The 18,016-nt window shown below is 37.4% G+C and overlaps 1 protein-coding gene across 2 annotated transcripts in view; it reads left to right on the forward strand.

The window, feature by feature from the left end:
- CEP162 (centrosomal protein 162) overlaps positions 1 to 18,016 on the forward strand; it is a 90,578-nt gene that overhangs the window by 7,771 nt on the left and 64,791 nt on the right. For both annotated transcript variants that reach the window (XM_066358932.1, XM_066358931.1), the window contains exons 3-9: positions 437 to 548; positions 5,615 to 5,761; positions 6,101 to 6,284; positions 8,976 to 9,043; positions 12,132 to 12,247; positions 13,753 to 13,783; positions 16,538 to 16,654. In XM_066358932.1, the coding sequence (XP_066215029.1) occupies positions 437 to 548; positions 5,615 to 5,761; positions 6,101 to 6,284; positions 8,976 to 9,043; positions 12,132 to 12,247; positions 13,753 to 13,783; positions 16,538 to 16,654 (775 nt within the window). The remainder of the gene's footprint in view (positions 1 to 436; positions 549 to 5,614; positions 5,762 to 6,100; positions 6,285 to 8,975; positions 9,044 to 12,131; positions 12,248 to 13,752; positions 13,784 to 16,537; positions 16,655 to 18,016) is intronic.

The following is an 18,016-nucleotide window of genomic DNA, read 5'->3' on the forward strand; positions in this document are numbered from 1 at the left end:
GAAAAGGACAAATGTTTATTAAAAGTATTAATTATTGTGACGAAATGTTCATTCCCAGATCTTAGAATTCTGTGTTCTTCTAAGTGATGCTAAGTAATTTTGCTCAATTATTATTTATTCTTAGATCTTCAAGAATGTCTAGAAGAGGTTGTATTTTTTTTTCTTTCCTGATTTTCTTCATATTTCTTTCTTTGTTGTTTTTGGTCTTCCCTAGGTAGTTTACTTGCTTAATTTTGTGTATGAAATTGGTGTTTAGAGATATTTGCTTGATTTTTAGGTTACTTTGGTCACATGTTTACAAAAATGAATTTATATATTATTGCTAAGAATATTGCTTATATATGTGATAGCTGCACTGTGAGAGAACAAAGAAACATTTTTAGTGATGAATCTGGAATTCTCAAATTTAAAATTCAGTAGCCTGTGTCTGATTCAGCTTTCAGATGATTCTTTTGAAAATTCAAACAAAACACATAGACAGCCAAGAGAAGTGAAAAAGAAAGATACGCTGCCATGGTGGATAACGGAAGATGATTTTGAAGATGATGGTAAATATTGCTGGTTTTTCATTTCAGATTATTTGACCACTAGGGGTCAGTCAAGACTTAATTTTGGATTTTGTTACTATACTATAAATATATAAAGAAAATAATTCTAGTAGTGTGAAGTTTTGAGGTTTGAATTGATTTTCATCTTCACTTTTATTATGTACTATATAATTGAGAATCTGCATAATTAGGTTATTTTACATTGAGATGATTTAAATTTACTCAAAATGATGAATAATATAGGTATACTTATATATTATCACATTTAATAGTAAGATGATTTAGCAAATTATTCTGACAACACATTAATGTCATTGCATGGGGCAAATTTTAAGAAATTATAGATTTGCTGTCAGTCTCTTTTTTTTTTTCCAGCAAAGGAGAGAGACAGACAGATGGGGAGAGATGAAAAACATCAACTCATAGTTGCAGCACTTTAGTTGTTCACTGATTGCTTCTCATATGTGCCTTGACCTGGGACTCCAGTCAAGCCAGTGACCTTTGGCTCAAGCCAGTGACCATAGGGTCATGTCTGTGATCCCACGCTTGAGCTGGTAACCCCGTGCGCAAGCTGTTGAGCCCCAGCTCAGGCCAGCAACCTCGTGGTTTTGAACCTAGGTTCTCAATGTCCCAGGTCGATGCTCTATCCACTACGCCACCACCTGGTCATGCAGTGTCACAGTCTTAATAATAGTAGAAGAAATAACTTACTGGCTTAGTGGTAGAGAATTCATTATTGATTATGTCTGCAACATGTGTATACCTTTCTTAGAACTACTCCTCATTACATTGTTAGAAATGGAAAATGACTCTCTGAATTGTTTTTTTCAGTGTGCTATATAGTAACTACTGTACCTGTAAGCAACTCCCGACTACCTCTATAAAATGCCTATGTTCACACTCTGGATCATTAAGCACCACTTTATATACTGATAAGATTTGATATTTCTTCTGTAGGGGAAAAATTTACCCAGGGCTTTTGTTTTTCCCATAAAATTGAGCCTGAATGCCTTAATGTGACAGTTAAGGCTCTACATACTCTGACTGGAAGCCTGCTCTGTAGCCTCCTGTGCTTCAGCTGTGCTCAGTGAGCCCTCATCTCCTGGAAACACCGTCGGCTCCATGCCCGTGTGCATCAGTCCTGCTTTCCTGCTGCTAGAATGTCTTTCCTCTTCCTCTTGTCTGGAAGTTTGGTATTATTGCCTCCTTTTGCAATCCCCCCCCCCCCAACTCTTCTAGCCCGCTTATCAACACAATTATTTTCTTTTTTGTTTCAATGTCAGAACACCACAGTAGCATTTACACATTGTATTGATAGTTGTAACCTGTCAACACAAAGCTTCTGAGGTTGGGCACTTTGTGAGGGCAGGAAGTGCTTCTTTTCCTTGTATCCCCTGACCCCCAATAGTAAATAATTAGTGTGTTTAACAAATGAATGAAAGAGTGAATTTGATAGTCAGTACTTTGTTCTTAATAGTGTTCAATGAGGAATAGCCTTATTGAAAAATTCAGTGCATTTTTAAAATAAATCCCGAAGCCATGCAACAGTGCTCAAGTTTGCATGTGAAGAATGCTTTTTAGAATTTCTTCCCCTGTTGGTGCTTGAAAAGGATGTTATATAAAGTACTATAGGAATTGTTGACAAAGATTGGAGACTTAATTAGCATTACAGTCTCTTTTCTAGAAAATAATCAAAGGTGGAATGATATGTAAACTCACCCCAAAGGAAAAGAATAGGTTCTAGATAAACACTTGAATATAATCTTGTGGTAGGCAGTTAGACAAACATGAGCAGAGCAGGGACTATAGACCAGGCACAGAAGCCCACCAGGGTGGAAAGCCCCAGGTGCCTAGCAATGGGCAAAATTGGGAAAAAAGGGACCTCACCTCTAGGGTGACCTTTGCTCCCTTATCTAGTCATGTGGTTTAAACCCCCTGATTTCATATCACTGGTCATGGCATTTGGACCCTCCCCTAACCTTTCTTCCCCTGCATATTGCTAGCCATGTGGATTTAGACCCTATTAAAAGAGGAACAAACAAGAAAGCCAGAGAATAATAGCCTTTAAGCATTAACTCCTAGAGGTAACTTTTAGGCCTAGAAAAGCAGCAAAACCAGATAAAGCAAAGTCACGACTAACCTCAGGACCAGCTGCATTGACTGATGACCCCTGCCTTGGTGCCGACCAGTCTGTGGAGAACACAATCCTAAAAGAACACACTGGAAAGCCAATAAATATTCTATTGACATCCTCCCTGGGACCTCCCCGGAAATCCTGACCCTTAAAATCCCTCAGGACTGAAGTCCCAGGGCGCGCTCTCTTTCAGTAGTATGCCTGTGCCTTTCTCTTCCCCACTCCTCCTTTTCCTTTTCTCCCCAGGCATAATTTTTCTTGCCTCCTCTTTCTCCTAAGCTCCAAACGATCCCAGGAGACTTGCAACCAGAGGAGCAGTGGGCAGTGGCAGTCGAATCCCTTGAACCTCTCTCCAAGGTCCCCTTTTCTCTGACTTCTTCTTGTACAGCCAATAATTTCTTCCTTCACTTGCTGCACTTTGTCTCTTGATTGAATTCTTTCTCTCAAGAAGACAAGAATAGAGGTCTTCTTACACCCCCTCTAACAATCTGACTAAATGTATGTAAAGCCAGTAGCCACGGCCACCATCACAGCCACCTGGCCCGTGGAGGTTCTCATTTGATTCGGACAGATGATAATGGAACAATGAAGCCAAGAACTGGCAGGCCATTAGCTTTACTCCTAGCTGGCACCGGGCTGGTGAGAAATACACACAGTCGGAAAACACTTCCCTTTCCTTTCAGGGCTCCCAAAGCCACTGACTCATCCAAGTATTCCTAGAATCAAAGGTTTCTACCTCACCGGCCTTATTCACCTCTGTTCTCCATCTCCTCTCTGCACAAACTGGCTTCTCCTTCAGCACTCTGCCATCTTGGCTGCCTCTCCTTTGCAGTGCTGATGACAGGATTTGAGTGAGAGAGCCCCCGGTCTGCCTTATTTCATAGTGTAGAAATTAAAGCTTTTAAGCCAATTTACAAATAAGGAAGTCTCTGATATAAAAGCCACTTATCTGAGGCATAAATGGGATTCCTCATAAGAGTGCACTACCCCACATCATGCAATAGTCAAGGGTGTGGGGAAAAGCTTAGTTTGTAGAAAATCTTAGTATTAGAAGGATGTTGAAAATATCTTAATATTAAAAGGGTGGGAAATGCTTAGTCTTAAAACTAAGCCTTAGGCTATAATGACTTTGCCAGCTTACAGCCTGTCCCCCACACCCCATGCAAACTATAAGCAAGCAAACATACATATATTTACAAACTTACTTGACCTACAATGTATTAATAATTTTTAAAAGAGTTTATTGTACCTGACTTGTGGTGGCACAGTGGATAAAGTTTCAACCTAGAATGCTGAGGTCGCCAGTTCAAAACCAGGCTTGCCTGGTCAAAGCACATTTGGGAGTTGATGCTTCCTGCTCCCCCCCCCCCTTCTCTCTCTCTCTCCTCTCTCTAAAATGAATAAAATTGTAAAAAAAAAAAAAAAAAAAAAAAGAATTTATCCATCAGAAGTGGATTTGATTAGTGAAGGATGCAAGGAAGGATACTTAAGAAACAAATTTTGACAATGTCTTTTTTAACACAAGGGAGAGGGTTTCACCACCCGAGGGCGTAATTTGGTTCAATCACAGACTTTTATCGAGTTTATGTTATGTTCTGAGTACTAGGTAGTCCTAGTACTGGCTGATCCCTACCATCCAGAATGTAGAGGCTTCTGAGAACACCCTCATGAGATGAGGAATGCATTACCCATCTTAGTATAGATGCCATTAAACATTAGCACTGAGTAACTCGAGTCTTTTCATTTCACTTTCTCTTTCAGTTACCATAAGGATACAATGTTTTGCTGAGAGGGTAGAACTATCAGATCCTCTTACTGGCTGTACTCCTCATTACAAATAACTAACCTAGATCTAGGTCTGGGTTATAGGAGCCTCTCATGAGCTCAGTAGTGTGGGTCACATCCCTGTGTCCAGCTTTGGAGCCAGGGTAAGACCGCAGACACACTGCCATAGCCCAAACCTTATAGTGCACTTTTTCTTTTGAAGTGTCTATTATTAGATATAGCTCTTGATTTTCTGCAGCTGTGGAAGTTATTTGTGCTAGAAAACCATTATTTACACAAAGCCAAAAGATAAATAGATTCTGAACCTTTTTCAAGAGGACACTAATTAGGAAATTGTAGTCAGAATTTGTATCTCTTGATTAAGGCTTCCTTCTAAGCAAAGTGATATTTTTCTAATCTTAATATTTCTATCACATAAAACATAATTTATTACTTTTCCTGAATCAGTTTTTTACTACAAGTAAGTACTATTAGGATAAAGAAATTTTGATATTACGTAACTTTTTCAGTGTTTTCTAGTTCCTGGCCTGTGAAGATGAGCATGATCTAGTCATCAGCTTGCTTTGGGCTTATTTTTACCTGGGCTTACCTCCCTCTAGACCAGAGAGGTTCTCAACCTGTGGGTCACAACCCCGGCGGGGGTCGAACAACCAAAACACAGGGGTCGCCTAACCCACAGGTTGAGAACCGCTGCTCTAGACCCACCTTTACTGGCTGTTTTGCATCCTCAGATGTGGCCTGCCCCTCCCATTGTTGACCCCTTGACCCTCTTCTTCCCTGTGCCTGGAATTATCTCCCTTTTCCAGTTCAGCTAGTTATTGACTACTCTTCTTCACACAGGGTAGAGGATAAATATTGTTAAAGTGATATGGTATACTGTATAAAGTCCTGTGCTTCAAAATAATTTTTAAAAATGTTTCATCATCTTCACTGTACAGAATTTTAATATAGTCTTAATAAGGTACACTGCAAACAAATAGAGTTAAAACTTTTCCTTTGTGAATTTTAGGTCTGATGGACTTTTATTTAATACACTAGATTTATTTTATAGCTACTATACACAAAATTATAATAGTATTATGGTGTTGGCATAGTTGTCAAACAGTGTTCTGAATATAAATATCCAACTCTATAACCTCATCCCTAGGACTGCTTGGAACAAATGTAAGCTATTTGAAAACAAAGACGACTTCTCAGCCTATTACGGAAATAGAAGAGGAGTCTGCTGAGAGGATTCAGTTTCTCAAGAGCAGTGGAACCTCTGTCTTAAGTATTGACAGCTTAGAAACAAATGGTAAGAAATGTGGGACATATGAGTTGACAGGCTGGTATGTACATAGGCTAAAATGGAAAAATGCTTATAATCAGAATTTTTACAAAAAAATTAATTCACAGCTGTCTTGGAACTTCCTTTACGAAACACTCAAATAGGAGGTTTACAATTACACTCCTAGAGAAGCCTTATAACCATGTATAATATATGTGAATATAAATCTATATTGGGTAAAAGAGTAAATAAAGTATGTTTCAAGTTTTAAAAAATTTTACTATATAATGTCAACGAATGATTCATTGAAATTAGCTTTATCAAAATACTGTTTGTTAATAAAATGTATTTGTGCTTTCAATTTAGAGATAATAGTTTCTGAGCTCAATCCTAGTGTTCTCGGATTGGGATTAGACACATTAGAAGAACAAGAGGAAAAAGAGCAATTTTTTGCCAGACTGGAGAAAGACTTAACTTCTTCGATTGATTATTCAAGATTAAATAAGGAATTGGATTCTAATGACTCCACACATTTTAAAGCTTTATATAGGTAATGTAAATACAAGATAAACTAATTGTTAAATAATTTTGTGTTCTTCTGTTATTTTTTTTGAAGGCTGGTATGTACATAGGCTAAAATGGAAAAATTATAACAGGCAAAAGTAAAATCTTACTTTTAACCATAATCTCAGTTCATTATGTTGGTCAGAGTTTTTCTTTTTCTTTTTTTAAAGAAATAGGCACAATTAATTTTGGTAGTGTGTTTTATTTTTTTTATATTTAAAGCATTTTTTATTTATTGATTTTAGTAATAGAGGAAAAGAGAGAGAAAGACAGGAACGTTGTTCTGTTTCTGTATGTGCCCTGACCAGGGATTTAACTGGCAACCTCTGTGCTTTGGGACAGTGGTCTAAGCTATCCAGCCAGGGTGGTTTTTCTTTTCTTTCAGTTAAGAAAAAAAAATGAAAAGAGAGGAGGGAAGTTATGAGACAAACTCCCGTATGCGCCCCGACTGGGATTCATCTGGCAACCCCATCTGGGACTGATGCTCGGACCAGCCGAGCTGTCCTCAGCAACCGGGGCCAATGCTCAAACCAATCGAGCCCCTGGCTGTGGGAGGGTGAGTTTTTCTTTATATGAACAAAATACATTGATTTGTATTGGAGAGCCCACTCTGCCTCCAGATATCTGAAATTTCATGCCCAAGATACAATCAAGACTAACAGCACATTGCCAGAAAGACCTTATTAGGAAAATAATTTATCAAGTGATTTTCCACAGACGAGGTAAATAAAAATCCAGGTAGCTGTTATAAATTCAGGGGAAGAAGGAACAGAAAGGGGTTGGGGAGCCAGGGAGCAAGAGGTTTGGTCTGTGTCCTACCTTTATACGTAAGTATTTGACCCTAACGTTTATCTGAAAACCTCATTTATTCTGGAAATCTAGGAATGGACTGATCTGTCCTCTGTAGTGTAGTAGTAGATCTTTGACATTTTCAAGACCTTTGTAAAAGATCTGGTATTTTTAATTTCCTCAATTTCGTATAGCATTTAATTTCTTTAAATAAAAGTCAACTTATAATTTTAAGATTTTTAAGAACACCAAACTGTAATTATATTAATGGTCGGGAGAATCATAATCTCTCTTGTTATTAGAGTACCTGTTCTTTTGATGCTTAGCTTCTCATAGATGGTGGACAAAACAGTGACTCGCATGGACTGTGTAGGCTCAGAGTTTTTACCCTACTGGGAAGAGTACTGGAAATTAGCCTGCCAGTTTTATGGATGCTAAAAGTAGACACAAGATTTCTTGGTCAGAAACAAAGGCCTTTATTTCTCACAGCAAAAGCAGTTAGTACCTGAATGCAAGTTTCTTTGCCTCAATTCCCTATGCCCCCCACAGCTCACAGGGGCAACACAAAGGGTCCATGATGGCTGTCAGGACATGTGGTGAGTTGCTTTACAGGAGAGGATAACTAAGCTTGGGGAATCGACTGCTTGTCTAGTAAAGTGAAAACAAGCCTTCTCTTTGGACAGAAACATTGCTTCATTTTTCAAGGTTGCTCACTACAAAGACACCCTGAGAAATGACCTGGGAAAGAGGGTCCATGCCTTACATTCTTGGCAAACCCAGCAAGAACGTGGCCTCTGGTGACTGCCTCTCCCAACAGTGACAACATAGATTAAGCTTGCACAGGTTTGTTAGTGACAAGTTTTTGCCCCTTTGCAGTATTTCCTAACAATTTCTTAACTACTGATATTTTTGCTCCAAAACAAGACTAGTCAGAGTACAGCATAGTATTGAGTATACAATATTGTTTTCTGCTATTATTTTTATAGTTGTACAATTTTTTGGACCGTCTAATCTCACTAAAGATAGGGTTGATGGACTGAGAAAGGTGGAACTGATTCCTGGGTTTGAAAGAGCAGATCTGAACTAACATATCTGTGCATTTGAAACTTGCTCGGGCTTCATTGTTCCTTTGCTGAGTTTTTCTTGGTTTAAGGTTCCTATTCAGCTCCCATTTCAGGATTAATGTATTTCCCTCTGTATAAGATGCGCCCGTGTATAAGATGTACCTTAATTTTGGGGCCCAAAATTTGAAAAAAAGTATATTACATAAAGTTATTGAACTCAAGTTTTATTCCTCATAAAATTCATACAAACTCCTCATGACTGTCAAAACCGTTAGCTTGTCCTCATCTGTGTCTGATGACGAATCACTGTCTTCAACAAAGAGCACAAAAACAAGCACGAAAAAGTGGAAAATGCGAGTAAAAAAAATCTACAACCACTGTATAAGACACACCCAGTTTTTATTCTCCAGATTTCTTTGGAAAAGAGAACGTCTTATACATGGGGAAATACGGTACATTGCTTACTGGCATGTAAATGATAACCTGGCCTCCCTGTAGATGTCACTGGTTCTCATAGCTCCTGTGGTCAATTCCTGATCTTTCATGTAGAAAGGATATCTGGATCCTGAGACTTGTGAATGCACACATTTTTGTAAAAAACTATGCATGTGTATAAAGTTTAAAAATGTGGCATTATTCCTTTGTAATTAAGCTTTTAGAAACCTTTATTTTCAAAACGTTATCGTGTAGTTACTAAATTTTTGCTTTCTATAGAACAAGGATACTTGAGAAGTAATACTTAATGTTAGGGATTTTTAAAAATATGCACAAAGGATTGCATACAAATGTATTATGTTATACTAAATTAAGTAATATTTTTCCAGTAATCAAGCTAACCTAGAACTAACTGAAGATAAGCATGAGAATGAATTGAAACATGAAGAACTGGCAGGTAATTTCATTGGTTTTAAGATTTACACTATTTTAAAAGATAATACAGCTTTTAAAAAGACCTCAATAAAAGCCTGACCAGGCGGTGGCGCAGTGGATAGAGCGTCGGACTGGGATGCAGAGGACCCAGGTTCAAGACCCCGAGGTCACCAGCTTGAGCACGGGCTCATCTGGTTTGTGCAAAAGCTCACCAGCTTGGACCCAAAGTCACTGGCTTCAGCAAGGGGTTACTTTGTCTACTGAAGGCCCACGGTTCAAGGCACATATGAGAAAGCAATCAATGAACAACTAAGCTGTCACAATGAAAAACTGATGATTGATGTTTCTCATCTCTCTTCATTCCTGTCTGTCTGTCCCTATTTGTCCCTCTCTCTGACTCTTTCTCTGAATCTGTAAAAAAAAAAAGACATCAATAAGAGAAAAATAATTTAAAGGAAAATCATATTGTCTTGGAAAGAGCTTTGAACAGATAGAGTGAATTATCTGTGTTGCAATTTGGGCTACCAAGAAATTGTTCAAGTGCACTGCCACCGTATTTGTTGGCAGTGAGCAGTGGACCAGTTGGGAAGACAGAAAAAAGGATTTTTGTGTTAGGACCAGGGAAATCTGTGGAGCCAAGACAAACACCCTTAATGCTTGATTGAGGTGGTATATCTTTTTTTCATCTTTTGACTTTTAGTGTGTCTGTGTTTTTTTATATTACTATTAAAACAACTTTCTTATAGATAGCATATAGTTGGCTTTTGCTTTCTTTTTTTTTTTTTTTTGCATTTTTCTGAAGCTGGAAACAGGGAGAGACAGTCAGACAGACTCCCGCATGCGCCCAACCGGGATCCACCCGGCACGCCCACCAGGGGCGACGCTCTGCCCACCAGGGGGCGATGCTCTGCCCATCCTGGGCGTAGCCATGTTGTGACCAGAGCCACTCTAGCGCCTGGGGCAGAGGCCACAGAGCCATCCCCGGCTTTTGCTTTCTTATTCAATCTGACAATCTTTGTCTTTCAATTCATGTGTTTCTTTACTTCACAAAAATATATTTATTGTAATGGTTATTTACTGTTTTGACATTTGTTTTGTATCTTTCCATCTTTTTTGTTGTTACTGATTTTTTGTCCTGCATTCTGTTGGATTGAGTATTTATAGCATTCCATTGTCCCTTCTTTTATCTCTTTGCTGTATTTTCTTTTCCTTAGTTGCCCTTTATTTTATTAGAGTCTACTTTCAAGTAACATTTTACCATTGCTGACGGTTCTAAAGCTGAAAGTAGTGGAACTAAATAGTGAATCCAAGCCTCCTGGCTCCTGGTCATACTCTTAAGCACTAATTATACTACCTGCACTGTTTCTTATACTACCTGTTTGCAGTCACACAAACACTACATTCCCTTCCATTGAGTTCAGGTAGCTCCCAAATCCCAAGTCGTGTCTAAGTTCATTGCTATGCCATTCCATATCTCTTTCTCCTTATTCATCATCTCTTCTTACCTCCTAGAGTAGTAGCATCTTAAGCATTTTTATATTGCTCCTAGAACTGAGAAGGACAATGTCTAATACAAAGTAATTTCTCAATAACTGTGAATTTAATTTTGTCTACTGATATTGGAAATGCTAATGTTCTTTCCCATTTGGAGGAGAAACAAAGATGAGCTCCTCGGCCTCCAAGTATAGATGTTAACCAAGTAACCTAGCTTATTTGCCAAAGTCACAGTACCTTTTCTGTTCCAGCCTCATTTTCCTTATGAACTAAAATGGAGATGTTTCTGTAGGCAGATCTCACTGGGAGCATCACTATTTAACTTCCAAGCCTTCTCAAATTTATTCCCAAACTTTCATTAATAATTACAGTCAAGTTGTCTCATCTGTTCTTAGAGAAGGCTGAACATGCAGTCTTTTTCCTATCAGGCCATCCAGTTTCTGAATGTGATCTAGTTTTTGAACTACAGGTAAGACTGTGTTTCTGTCTAGAATTATTGATTCTACCCTGTGAAAGTCGTTCTCCTTTTAAAGTCTGCAGATCTCAGTCAGTTCTTTGTATGGTCTGTAAACAAGTTAAAAATTGATGAATAGATCCTGACCAAATCATCTCTGCCCTATCTTCTGCATAGTCTCATGGCATCATGTTAACATGAACACACCTTTTTCTTCTGCTGCAAAACTATTGAGATATAATTTGGGTCTTTAATTTCTCAGGTCCCAGGATTGGGAAACATTGAAGATCATATAGGGCCAGTATTTCCTAAGGGAAGTATCAGAGATAAACCTTTCATAAGTGTACCATTTAAAGCTTATAGTCGAGATACCTACACAGACCAAAAAATCAACTTAAAAAAATAAGCAGGCCCTGGCCGGTTGGCTCAGTGGTAGAGCGTCGGCCTGGCGTGCAGGAGTTCTGGGTTCAATTCCCGGCCAGGGCACACAGGATAAGCGCCCATCTGCTTCTTCACCCCTTCCCCTCTCCTTCCTCTCTGTCTCTCTCTTCCCCTCCCACAGCCAAGGCTCCACTGGAGCAAAGTTTGCCCTGGCGCTGAGGATGGCTCTATGCCTCTGCCTCAGGCACTAGAATGGCTCTGGATGCAACAGAGCAGCGCCCCAGATGGGCAGAGCATCGCCCCCTGGTGGGCATGCCAGGTAGATCCCGGTCGGGCACATGCGGGAGTCTGTCAAACTGCCTCCCTGTTTCCAGCTTCAGAAAAAAAAATAAAATAAAAAGCAAAATTCATCCTTTTATGAGGGTCAGGAGTTTGCCTTTTATAAGTCAGCAATTTGAGATTTTTGTCTTTAAAAATAAATATTAAAGTTTGTTTTAAAGATAATATAAAATCTTTTGGGAAGCTCTAGAAATTTTTTAGTCAGTAAACAATAGAAAAGATTAAAAAATATAAAACTTTTATAAACACTTGAAAGTACAAAGAATGAAAGAAAACTAAATCAGTCTTATGAATTGAATTACTAAATTTTGGACAAAATATCTGTTTTCTAAAGTTATATTTATGTTACTATTTCAATAAATATGTAGAATTCTTCTTTTGGAAATCAGTCTTTTCCTGGAATTTGACTTGATCTTTATATTTTTAAAAATTATTTTTTCAGAAAATTACAGTGATGATTTTGAAGATGAGAATATTCATGCACCTTTGACTACCAAGGATGAAGAAACTAATTCCAAAGAAAGTCCCAAAGCAGAAAAAATAAATGCACCCAAAGAGGTATACATCAATTATATATTTGACAGCTTTGAAACTTTATCACTTTAGCTGTCACTGTTTGAAGAACTGGAAATAATGCTGTTCTTTATTGTCCTGCTCATTGTTGTCAAGTTACAGGTCTCTTAACATGCAGACATTTTCATAACGGGGTGTCAGTTTGATATAAATATTAATGAAACATCATAGCAGTTGATATTCTCAAGGATATCTTTTGGCAAGTAATTTCCTTAGGTTAAGTTTTAGAAGTTGAAAACCTAATTAAAATCTCAATTTAGGCAGGTATAATAAATTACACCTTTCTTTGGTAGGTCTTGTCCTTTGTGAATACAATAAATATGCCTCCCTAATATTTATGCTGGCAGTAACATTAGTGTTTGAGATTTTCTCAGCTGGGATCATGAATTACATCATTCTCTTCACATTCAGTGTTGCTGTTGCTATGCTTGGTCTCCTCAGTTCTTACCAAGATTAAGGGTAGTATTGCCTGTCTGATATAACTTATCCTTGAGCTGTCTAATAGTAACCGGTAGGACAATTGTTACATTGGTCTTGAACTGGACTGTCTCTTTTGGAGACTACATGTTAGGACTAGATGTTTTGAACATGTGTGAAACCATAGACTGACTTAACCTTATTTTTACCTAGTACTTTGGCAATGGGTGTCTATATCATGTAGTTTGGGTAGAAAAACACTACACAAAGATTTAATGAGATATGATGAGTATCCTTAGAAATTTAGTGGGATTTATACTTGGGATATGGCAGTTATAATATTTTCTGAAAAATAAATAGAGCAGTAGCAGGCACAACAGTGTGTTATATTAAGAAAGGGTAGCCTGCATAAAAAATGTATCAACGTAAATGTGGAAACCTAGAAGAGAGTTGTCTGGGTAAGGATCAGAACAGGAAGGAGATAAAACTTGGTTGTAACAAGATCATCCTGTAGACTGCCAAGCCACATGGAGAACATTGGTGACACTAATTAGAAAACTTATTCTAAGGGAACTTGTAATATTGATGAATTTCAACTATGTTACCATTTGGTGACCCACTTTTTTGAAAATTTTCTCTCAAAATGTAGATGAAACAATGAGTACTAGTTATATTTATTCATTAATTTTTAACAATAAGGGGGAAATAGCAATGTTATAATAGAAGGAATCCTATATGAGGTATACATGTAATCTTGGAGTTCAGAAAACAGAATTTCTGAGCAATGTAGATGATCAGATGGTATCTGGATGCTTTAAACAAGGCTTTTGTAAAGGCCTATATTAATTACTAGTAATTGCCAAGTAATTACTTCTCGAAGTTCTCTTTACAGCTATAATCTCTAGTCTTGTAGAATTATCAGTGAGTGATATAATGATATAAATCTAGAAAGAACATTTCTTGGTCTTTTCATAATGGAGTAAAGCACTGTTTTAAAAATATTGTTACTATGTCCATTGTGGTCATTTTATATAACTTTGGTTTGAAATTACATGATTCTTTTCTACCTTTAGGAAGAAGAGAAAGCTGGCATGCTGGCCAATGGTAAATATTATATATATTCATATATTTTACTTAGGAAAAAATTGTTCAGAATTGCATCTAAATAATTCTGAATAAATCACTATCTGTATTTGTTTTTTAATATTCTTAATATCTCTAAAGAATTAAAATTCACAGCTTATCTCAATAATATGTCCCCTCTGCCCATCTTGAATCCTTTCTATTTAAGAACATTCTTTTTTAAAAACCCAGAACTGGATAGCTTTATGGGTGTGTACTACCAAACATTCTAAGAAGAATTAATACCAATTTTTTAAACTCAGAGAACAAGAAAGAATTCTTCCAAACTCATTCTTTGTGTCCAGGATCACCCTGATACCAAAACCAGAGAAACATCATGAAAAGAAAACAAACCCATTTAAAATAACATCCAAAAGAATAAAATACTTAAGATTAAGTTTAACCAAGGAAGTAATAGATATGTATACTGAAAACTACAAAATATCTATGAAAGAAATTGAAGCTGATACAAGTAAATGGAAAGTTATTACATGTTCATGAATTAGAAAAATTAATACTGTTTTAATGTCCATACTACCCAAAGTAAACTAGAGAGCCAGTGCAGTCCCTATTAAAATGCCAGTGGCATTTTTCACAGAAAAAAGAAATTTAATTCACATGAAACCACAAAAGATCCAAATAACCAGCACAATCTTGCGAAATAACAATAAACCTGGCGGCATCACATGTCCTGATGTCAAACAGTGTTAAAAAGCGGTAGTAATCGGAACAGTATGCTATTGGCATTAAAAGCACATAATCATTGGAACAGAATAGAGTCCACAAATAGACCTATGCACATGTGGTCAATTAGTTTTGACAAGGGCACCAAGAATTCGTAGAAAGGGATAGTCTCCCCAATAAATGGCATTTAGAAAAGAGCCACATGTAGAAGATGAAACTGGACCCCTATCTTACAACAATAGACACAAAAGTCAATTCAAAATGGATTAAAGACATAAACATATATATATATTATTCAGCCTTAAAAAAATCCTGCCATTTGCAACAACATGGATGAACATGGAGGGCATTTAGTTAAGTGAAATTAAGGCAGACACAAAAAGCCAAATACTACATGATCTCATATGTGGAATCTAAAAATGTCAAAATCAGGCCCTGGCCGGTTGGCTCAGTGGTAGAGCGTCGGCCTGGCGTGCAGAAGTCCCAGGTTTGATTCCCGGCCAGGGCACACAGGAGAAGCGCCCATCTGCTTCTCCACCCCTCCCCCTCTCCTTCCTCTCTGTCTCTCTCTTCCCCTCCCGCAGCAAGGCTCCATTGGAGCAAAGATGGCCCGGGCGCTGGGGATGGCTCCTTGGCCTCTGCCCCAGGCGCTAGAGTGGCTCTGGTCACAACAGAGCGACGCCCCGGAGGGGCAGAGCATCGCCCCCTGGTGGGCAGAGCGTCGCCTCCTGGTGGGCGTGCCGGGTGGACCCCGGTCGGGCGCATGTGGGAGTCTGTCTGACTGTCTCTCCCCATTTCCAGCTTCAGAAAAATACAAAATAAATAAATAAATAAAACAAAAATAAAAATGTCAAAATCATAGAAACAGTAGCATTATAGTGACCATGGGCTGGCAGAGCAGGAGGTGGGAAGATGTGGGCTAAGAGGGATGAAGTTTTAGTGCAAGAGAAGTGCTGGAGATCTGGTGTTCAGCAATGTGACCGTAGTTCACAATAATGTATTGTGTACTTAAAATTTGCTAAGAAGGGAGATCTCAAGTGTTCTCCACACACAAAAGTAAATAACTATGTAAGGTGATGGATGTTAATTTGCTTCATGGTGGTAAATATTTCAGAATGTACAAATACAATGTGTCCGTAAAGTCATGGTGCACTTTTGACCGGTCACAGGAAAGCAACAAAAGATGATAGAAATGTGAAATCTGCACCAAATAAAAGGAAAACCCTCCCAGTTTCTGTAGGATGATGTGGCAGCATGTACACATGCGCAGATGATGACATAACACTGTGTATACAGCGGAGCAGCCCACGGCCATGCTAGTCGAGATGTGGACGGTACAGAGGAAAGTTCAGTGTGTTCTGTGGCTCGCTAAATTCAAATCCATGACCAAAGTGCAACGTAAATATCGGAGTGTTTATAACGAAGCGCCACCACATAGGAATAACATTACTCAGTGGGATAAACAGTTGAAGGAAACCAGCAGTTTGGTGGAGAAACCCCGTTCTGGTAGGCCATCAGTCAGTGACAAGTCTGTAGAGGCTCTACGGGATAGCTACCTAAGGAGCCCTAAAAATTCTGTGCGTGAGCCCACGTCAAACTGCACTGAATAGATATGAAACTGGGAGAGTTTACCTTTTATTTGGTGCAGATTTCACATTTCTATCGTCTTTTGTTGCTTTCCTGTGACCGGTCAAAAGTGCACCATGACTTTACGGACACTCTGTATATCTAATTACCAAGTAGTACTCCTTAAATATATTACAATTTTTAATTGTCATTTATACCTCAATAAAGTTGGGGAAAAATATCTTATTTTTCTTATGGCCTTTTTCTTTCACATAGACACATACATTAGCCTATATGTAAGCATTGTTACAATGTTGCTATACATAAGAAGAAAATGATACTTATTATAGATATGATTATATATGCTTTATTTATAAACATGTATTTCTTTGTTTTTATATGGATTGAATGTGATTAAAATACTTTCTTAAAGGAACCATACAAATTTCTCTGCATTCCTAATATTCTTGTTACGTATCGTTCCAGTGGTGCTGCTTGATTCCTTAGACTCAGTTGCGGAGGCCAACCTTGACGAACACGATGGAGCAACAGTTATGCCACAGCTCCTGCCCGAAACAACTGATAATGAAATGGCAGGAACAGGTAAGAATGTTCAAAAAACTCAGTATTTTCTACATGTGTAATATTTTATGACTAATTGACTATTTATATATAATATAAACAATATAAAAAAGTAATAACTATGTTGACAATAAAATTTTAAACCTCTTATTTCTATCATATCTAAAAACTTAAATATTTGGAACTTGTTAATGGTAACACCTAATGTTAGCCAAGTAAATTGTATTTTTAAGTAAATACTTATTAATGAATGAATGAATGCTGTTGATGCAAAATGTAGCGCTGTAGGTGAACATTAACTAATTTCTTGCCCCACTCCAGAGTATCAATTAAATTTGCCATGTATTGGAGAAGTAAAACTTTGGTCTTATTATGATTTTTCATAGTTCCCTTTGTGTAGGAAAAAACTGGATCACATACCAAAATTTTGAAATACCCGTGATAATCTATCTAGACATTATTAAGGTTGTAAAGGTCTTTAGGACAATGTCATTTTAAACTTTTTTTAAAAAGTTGAATCCTTATCTTCAAGTGAAATCTTATGTACACTTTATATAGATAAAAATGGTATTTTGTTGGTATAAACATAAATGTTTTACATTTGTAATATTTACAAGTAAAGTTAGAGCAGTAATGGTCTTTTGAAGTATTTGAAATCAGAAGTTGTTATATTCTCATATTATAATCAGACTTCTGATATGTTTGTATACTTTGTTTTTGTTTTTAATACAAAAATATTCTTGGTTTACCATGTAAATAGTTGAAATTGGGAACTTTTTAATTAGCTTGCTTTGCAAGTCTCAGTTGACCAGTATGGTCATCAACTAAACCAATCCAAACAGTTGGGAAAAAAAAGCTATAGAATTGATAAATCACTTAGCAATTCTAAACATCTGTCTGTTTGACTTTTAAAATTTTTCTCTTTTTACTTTTTTATTGAAGTAGATATAATATACCTATAGAGAAGTATAATATACCTATATCATGTATAATAGTAGTGCAACTTGATAAAATTTCAACACTGAACATACCCATTTAACCAGCATTCAGATCAAAAAACATAACCCAAACCACAATGTCTACTCAGATCTCTTTTTGCTAGTCACTGCCATTCTGAGAGTCACCACTATCTTGTTTCATCCATTTCCATTTTAAAATATAAATATATAAAAGTAAAAATACAGAATTTTCCCACCAAAACATGTTACCTATTGATATTGCTCAGCTGAGTACTCTGCAATGACGAAAGCGTGCACTGAACACGTTCGTCTTACTGCTGCTTACTTAAGTTCCTGTCACTTATGTGCTGTGGTAGTCAATCCACTTGCACAGTTTTCAGTAAGCAGACATGAAAATCCTTTTAAAAGAGCAGTGTGGAGCTGT

This window comes from Saccopteryx leptura, chromosome 1 (genome assembly GCF_036850995.1).
Source record: "Saccopteryx leptura isolate mSacLep1 chromosome 1, mSacLep1_pri_phased_curated, whole genome shotgun sequence".
NCBI lineage: Eukaryota > Metazoa > Chordata > Mammalia > Chiroptera > Emballonuridae > Saccopteryx > Saccopteryx leptura.